The sequence below is a fragment of the Mya arenaria genome, chromosome 1 (genome assembly GCF_026914265.1).
Source record: "Mya arenaria isolate MELC-2E11 chromosome 1, ASM2691426v1".
NCBI classification, from domain to species: domain Eukaryota; kingdom Metazoa; phylum Mollusca; class Bivalvia; order Myida; family Myidae; genus Mya; species Mya arenaria.
Genome location: NC_069122.1, coordinates 40,501,380 through 40,509,671, shown reverse-complemented (window position 1 = coordinate 40,509,671; position 8,292 = coordinate 40,501,380). Strand labels below are relative to the sequence as shown.

The 8,292-nt window shown below is 36.2% G+C and overlaps 1 protein-coding gene across 1 annotated transcript; it reads right to left on the bottom strand.

Annotated features, from left to right (window-relative positions):
- Positions 1–5,352: 5,352 nt before the first annotated feature.
- On the bottom strand, positions 5,353–7,622 carry LOC128239609 (uncharacterized). Its single transcript, XM_052956169.1, has 2 exons — positions 7,202–7,622; positions 5,353–6,742 (listed from the first exon to the last, which is right to left on the bottom strand). Exons 1-2 carry the CDS (start codon positions 7,606–7,608, stop codon positions 6,739–6,741), a joined length of 411 nt encoding a protein of 136 aa, XP_052812129.1. The 5' UTR covers positions 7,609–7,622; the 3' UTR covers positions 5,353–6,738.
- Between the last annotated feature and the right edge of the window lie 670 nt (positions 7,623–8,292).

Below are 8,292 nucleotides of genomic sequence, written 5' to 3'. Positions count from 1 at the left end.
TTATTTTTGTCTCAGAATCAACACATTTTAACATCAGAACCTTTAATTCAGTCATATAAAATAACTCACAATAAAACAGATCTCAATTGTTTGGTAAACTGCCGAAGTTTTCATTTTTTCTTAAAGCGTTAGTTACGCTTTTAGCCATAAAACATCCATTTCAAACATTCATATGAAGACTGCGACCTGCGCTTTTGCCAGTAGTCTCATATCACTGGTTTCAAGACATTTACGCCGAAAACGGCTCATTGCTTGACAAAGAAAACAGAAGTCAAAACCATCAATCTGTGAGAGTGCAGTTTTAATAAATCATCTGTAGAGTTATGACAATTTTGGATCACTGGTGTATGGGTGTCGTTTGAAAGGGTTTTATGAGAAGAGAAAGAATATTTAAAACATATACTTAAACATTATTAAAGACAAGATGTTTTCGGCCAAGAAAGTATGCAACTTGGGTTCACGTCTTATTTCTCCTCAAATAAAAACAAACAAACATACTTGTACATTTAAACTGCTGACAAAACTTATTAGTCATTCATAAAACATTTAAGTAGTCAGCAATGCACGCTTTTAAATGTTACAAAAATTATTAGTTCACGGGGCATGACTATTTAACATCGTCGTCCATGGCACAGTAAAACCAAAAAAGGCTTATTTGTGCATCATAGTAGGTGGTTCATCCATCATTTGCATAATTTCAAATCATTTGGAATCGCACATACTCATACAGTAATATACTGAAGAAACATGACATGCTGAACAACATAATATAACTAATTTCATCTTAATCACTTGCAATGGTATTCTTATTAATTTATTCGCATTTCCTAACTCAACACGCTGATAACATTAAAGAGGATACAATTGCGCATACGGATACAAGGTTACCAGCATTCAAACTCATAGTTTATAGACTAATGGATCGAAAAAACAATCAGCTTAAAATGAAAACATTGTTTTAAACAACTGAACGTTTTTAAGGAAATATTTATTATAAGTGTGATAACTGAATAACAGAAAAACTTAAACACCTTTTAGATTATACTAATTTTTAGAACATCCAAACCTGATATATAAATAATTGCATCAACGTTGACGTTTTAAGAAAGGTTTTATCACGGTCAATCCTCAACTTTAACTTAATGTTTAATAAAACTATTTATTTCAATATGATAAATTTCAATTACCTAAATAAGAAACATTTCTTAGCAAGCCGCTTCATTGTCACATTTTAAAAATAAAAATGCAAATAACACAAACACTAAGACATTCCGCATCAATACAAGAAATACATACATTATCAAATTTTATCTATGCATATATAATGCATTGTCCAGGTAAATACATATATAATCAAGGTATATACATACATTATCAAATTTTATCTATAAACAAAAAATGCATTATCCAGGTTAATACAAATATAATCAAGGTAAATACATACATTATCAAATTTTATTTATGCACAAATAATGCATTATCCAGGTAATACAAATATAACCAAGGTAAATACATACATTATCAAATTTTAGCTATTCACAAATAATGCATTATCCAGGTTAATACAAATATAAATAGATTTATCACTGAAGGTGATTAATACACCCGAACGCCGCCTCTCATTATGATTTATCATTGTATGAAGTTTTATGCTATTCCATCTAGTAGTTTTCAAGTTACTGTCCGGACAAAAGTTTGACAAAAAAAAGAAAAAGGCAATAACTCTGTAATTTGCTAAAATAGTGTAGTGATTCATGTACACTGAACTCCTTCTCATTGTGTTATACCCTTGTATAAAGTTTTATTACATTCCATCCGGTAGTTTTCAAGTTATGCTCCGGACACGAAAAAAGTAACAAAGGGCAGTATCTCTATAATAGGCTGAAATAGTATTGCAGTTCCTGTACACTGCACTTCCTCTCATTATGATCTATCACTGTATGAAGATTTATTAAATTCCATCCAATAGTTTCAAGTTATGCTCCGGACAAGAAAAAGGAACAAAGGGCAGTAACTCTGTAATTAGCTGAAATAGAATTGTGCTTCCTATATACTGCACTCCCTCTCATTATGATATATCACTGTATGAAGTTTTATTAAATTACATCCAATAGTTTTCAAGATATGCCCCGGACAAGAAAAAAGTAACAAAGGGCAGTAACTCTGTAATTAGCTGAAATAGAGTTATGTTTCTTGTGCACTGTACTTCCTCTCATCATGCTTAACCATTGTATTAAGTTTGAATAAATTCCATCCAATAGTTTGCAAGTTAATGTCTGGAAAAAAATGACGGCAAAAAAAAACAAATAAAGGGCAATACCTCAGTAATAAGCTAAAGTAGAGTTATGGTTCTTGAACACTGCACTTCCACTCATTGTGCTTCACAATTGTAAGAAGTTCCAATGAATTCCATCCAGTACTTATCAAGTTATACTCAAGACAAAAAAGTAACAAAGGGCAATAACGCAGTAATAAGCAAAAAAAAGTCATGGTTATTAAACACTGCACTTACTTTCATTATGCTCTACCATTGTATGAAGCTTAATCCAAATCCATCCAGTAGATTTTAAGTTATGCTCCGGACAAGGTAAATTGCAACAGACCGACCGACAAACCGACAAACCGACGGACCGACCGACCGACCGACCGACCGACCTCAGAGTGACTCCAATATACCCCCTTCAAACTTCGTTTGTTGGGGGTATAATCAAGGTAAATACATACATTATCAAATTTTATCTATGCACAAATTATGCATTATCCAGGTTAATACAAATATAATCAAGGTAAATACATACAAATTTATCTATGCATAAATAATGCATTATCAAGGTAAATACAAATATAATCAAGGTAAATTCATGCATTATCAAGGAATACATGCATTCTAAACAAGTATCTAAATCAATCACTTAAAGTAAACAATTTGAAACAACCATATGCTTATAGAAAACATCTTCTCCCACCACAGATAAGTAGATCCAGAATTTTAATCATGCTAGAAATTATTTTCTCCCACCTCAGATAAGTAGATCCTATAAGTTAACCATGCTAGAAATACTTATCTTGCCCACGGGCGAACATAAAATGCCCGTATGGAACTCCTTTTTAATGGTCGCCGTATTGTAATTACCTCCCTTGTTGAAGACTGTCGTCCGTAGCATCATGGAAACCTTGTCTTATGGCAATATTTACAACGCTAATTAATTATTTCTCGCTTCAAATGTCACCATAAAACATTTTTCACACACCTTTCACTCTCCTTAAAACTATTTGACTATTAACATAATCTAAAATCACTGCGCGCATATCCATGACAACCACGATTTATCGCATATCCATATGCAATTATTTTCACTAAGCACAAAAGAGTTCCAGCAGAAAACTACATTTTTACTTTATTTTGTTTAACTGAGTTGGGAGAAAAAGCATCTACCATAGCCGCACGTGTAAGATAGGTTCATCCCGACCCTCGCGCAGGGTGTTTTGCGGAAACTCGGTAAACCTCGTTTCCGCAAAACACCCTACGCTCGGGTCGGAATGAACCTATCTTACACTCTCGGCCATGGAAGATACTTATAATATTAACATATACACGAATATCGCGCGATTTCGGGCCTTCATGCATTGCTTATACAAACTAAATAATCACTTATAAAATGCCTAGCATACTGATATTTCTCTATGTATATAATTTATTGTTCAAACCTCCTTTTTTAGAAGTTTTTCATTGGTGCATCATTTTAATACGGACTTTGGCAAAGGATTAACTTATGTTGCCATAGCAACCATTTTGTCCCGACTGATTTTGACTGCAGTTATTGTCAGTCCTTTGAACGCCAAATGTTATACAAAAAGAAAATATAATCATTATGTTATTTCTTAATTTATCCTTCAAGTAGTGTTAAGAAAAAACAATTACACTATTTTCTCAGTCACGCAGTACAAACACTTCGTTACATCCACGATAATCCACGACCATGGCGGTATTACGACACGCACGTCATTCACACAATATATACACTTCGTTATATCCACGATAATCCACGGCCATGGCGTATTACGACACGCGCGTCAGTCACGCAATAGATACACTTCGTTATATCCACGATATTCCACGGCCATGGCGTATTACGACACGCGCGTCAGTCACGCAATAAATACACTTAGTTACATTCACGATAATCCACGACCATGGCGTATTACGACACGCGCGTCACTCTCACAATAGATACACTTAGTGAAATTAACGATCATCCTCAGCCATGGCGATAATAAGACACGCGAGTCACTCACACAATATATATATATATATTTCTTTATATCCACGATAATCTACGATCATGGCAATATTACTATACGCACGTCAGTCACAATGATACAGTTCGTTATATCCACATTAATCCACGACCATGGCGTTATTACGACACGCGCGTCTGTCACACAATATATTTTTTATACAAATCGTTATATCCACGACAATCCACGACCATGACAATATAACGACACGCACGTCGGTCACACAATAGATTCACTTAGTTATATCTACGATAATCCACGACCATGGCGTTATAACGACACGCACGTCAGTCACACATTATATACACTTAGTTACATCCACGATAATCAACGACAATCGCGTTATAACGACACGTGCGTCAGTCACACAATAGATACATGTCAATGGATCCACGATAATCCACGACCATGGTGACACTACGACACGCGCGTCAGTCACACAATAGATGCATTTAGTTACATTTACGATAATCCACGACCATGGCATCATACCTAGACGCAAGTCAGTCACAATAATACATTTTGTTTTATCCACGATAATCCACGATATGGCGTTATAACGACACGCGCGTCAGTCACACAATATATTTTTTTATACAAATCGTTATATCCACGATAATCCACGACCATTACAATATAACGACACGCACGTCAGTCACACAATAGATACCCTTAGTTTCATCAACGATAATCTACGATCATGGCGATATAACGACACGCACTTCAGTCAATCAATTGATACACTTCGTATCATCTACGATAATCCTCGACCAAGTAGTGTTAAGAAAACATATACACTATTTTCTCAGTCACGCAGTAGATACACTTCGTTACATCCACGATAATCCACGACCATGGCGATATTACGACACGCACGTCAGCCACACAATAGATACGCTCCGTTATATCCACGATAATCCTCGACCATGGCTATAATATGACACTCGCGTCAGTCTCAGAATATATACACTTCGTTATATCCACGATAATCCTCGACCATGGCTATATTATGACACTCGCGTCAGTAACACAATATATACACTTCGTTATATCCACGATTATCCATGACCATGGTGATAATATGACATGCACGTCAGTCACACAACAGATACACTTCGTTATATCCACGATAATCATCGACCATGGCAATTATACGACACTCGCGACAGTCTCACTATATATACATTTCGTTATATCCACGATAATCCACGAACATGACGATAATACGACACGCGCGTCAGTCTCACAATATATACACTTCGTTATATCCACGATAATCCATGACCATGGCGATAATACGACACGCGCGTCAGTCACACAATATATGCACTTCGTTATATCCACGATAATCCATGACCATGGCGATAATATGACATGCACGTCAGTCTCACAATATATACACTTCGTTATATCCCCGATTATCCATGACCATGGTGATAATATGACATGCACGTCAGTCACACAACAGATACACTTCGTTATATCCACGATTATCCATGACAATGGTGATAATATGACATGCACGTCAGTCACACAACAGATACACTTCGTTATATCCACGATAATCCTCGACCATGGCAATAATACGGCACTCGCGTCAGTCTCACAATATATACACTTCGTTATATCCACGATAATCCATGACCATGGTGATAATATGACATGCACGTCAGTCACACAACAGATACACTTCGTTATATCCACGATAATCCTCGACCATGGCAATTATACGACACTCGCGTCAGTCTCACAATATATACACTTCGTTATATCCACGATAATCCATGACCATGGCGATAATACGACACGCGCGTCAGTCTCACAATATATACACTTCGTTATATCCACGATAATCCACGACCATGGCGATATTACGACACGCGCGTCAGTCACACAATAGATACACTTCGTTATATCCACGATAATCCATGACCATGGCGATAATATGACACTCGCGTCAGTCTCACAATATATACACTTCGTTATATCCACGATAATCCATGACCATGGTGATAATATGACATGCACGTCAGTCACACAATATATTCACTTTGTTATATCCACGATAATCCTCGACCATCATATCAACAATAACCCATGGCTTAGTGTAGAAGAAGCAATACATGCCAACAAGATGTAACTTCAAAATAAAACTACATAACTAATCTCAAACGTCGTGACCTAATAACAATCATAAAATGTTCAATATTAGTGTAACATTTTACTGACATCAAGTATGGTTGTAATTGCCGGGATTCCTTGAATCAACTTATCTACGACACTTTTTTGTATAAGTTGTACTGTATGGAACATAACGTTGGTCAGAAGGTTTTCTAACTCAATTTCAGTTGGAACTAAAGCAATGATCACCATTTATACACACGTCTATTGTTCGATGATGCTTGTTGAACTGACCATTGCTAGATCCTCGCAGATTGATTACCTTAAATAGACAATTACAAGTTATCTTTAAAATTGCATTGATGGTAACAATAATGATCATCTCATTGCTAGTAGATGTTATAAGATTACAATAAAAACTTTGAATATTTTTAAAACATGGAATCAAAATATTTCAACTTTTTGAACAGAAATTGATATATTATCATGTAAAATTATGTTACTTATATTGAAATAATGGTATACATTTTCTTTTAAAAACAACAACATGATACCATTTATTCAAATATTGATATATGTAATATACATAACCATCTTAGCCTATATTAATAATATAACATTTAATGTAAAATCATGTTACGTTCTATCCAAATACTGATATATTTATTATGTAAAATAATGTAACATTATATATTCAAAAAATGATATAATTGTAAAACTATGTTACCTTATATTTTAATAATAATATATGTAGGTTAATTAATCTCACGTTTCAAAATACCTTATTTTAAAGTTCCTGTACCCAATGCACCAGCGTTGTTCACACAGGCTGAACTGAATGGCGGGCTGGTCCACCTGAAGCTTTCTCACCTCTTCGACAGGCTCTATTGTACATTCTTTTATTATACAGTTTACACGACGTCCAGACTGTAACACCACCCTAACGAGACCCCTCAACACTTCTGCTGGCAGAATCACCTTGTTTAATCTTATATCCCAGCATTCTCTATAGCCATAAAAGGCGGGCTGTGGAGCTACCACCTGTAGGACAGTCTGGTCCCCCACCTTCTCATGCAGCTCTCTTATGTCACCCTCTATTGTACACTCAGTTAACGTAAAGTTCACTTCACGTCCAGACTGTGACACCACGAGAACGAGACGCATGAACACATCTGCTGACACTGTCATCTTCTCTAATCTAATGTTTGTATTATTCCAAGTTAAGGCGGGCTGTGGAGCTTCCACCTGTAGGGCAGTCTGGTCCCCCACCTTCTCATGCAGCTCTCTTATGTCACCCTCTATTGTACACTCAGTTAACGTAAAGTTCACTTCACGTCCAGACTGTGACACCACGAGAACGAGACGCATAAACACATCTGCTGACACTGTCACCTTCTCTAAATTGAAGAATGTTACATAGCCAGATGAGGCGGACTGTGAAGCTTCACCCTGTAAAGCAGCCTGGTTGCTCACGTCCTCATGCAGCTCTCTTATGTCACCCTCTATTGTACACTCAGTAAACCAAAAATTCAAATCATGTCCAGACTGAAACACCACGAGAACGAGACGCATGAACACATCTGCTGACACTGTCATCTTTTCTAAGGAAATGATTGGTACATAGCCAGATGAGGCGGACTGTGAAGCTTCACCCTGTAAAGCAGCCTGGTTGCCCACGTCCTCATGCAGCTCTCTTATGTCACCCTCTATTGTACACTCAGTTAACGTAAAGAACTTTCCAATTCCATACTTAAGAAGACGCATGTACTCTCCTGCTAACATACGAACGTTCTTCAGTATAAGGTGGTCTAGGGTAAAGTGTGATCCATCCTGAAATGTCATTTTTCTTCAAATTTTATTAATCAACAAAAT

Excerpts from the sequence above, each read along its gene's own strand:
- LOC128239609 (XM_052956169.1), bottom strand. The coding sequence starts at position 7,608 with ATGACAGTGTCAGCAGATGTGTTCATGCGTCTCGTTCTCGTGGTGTCA.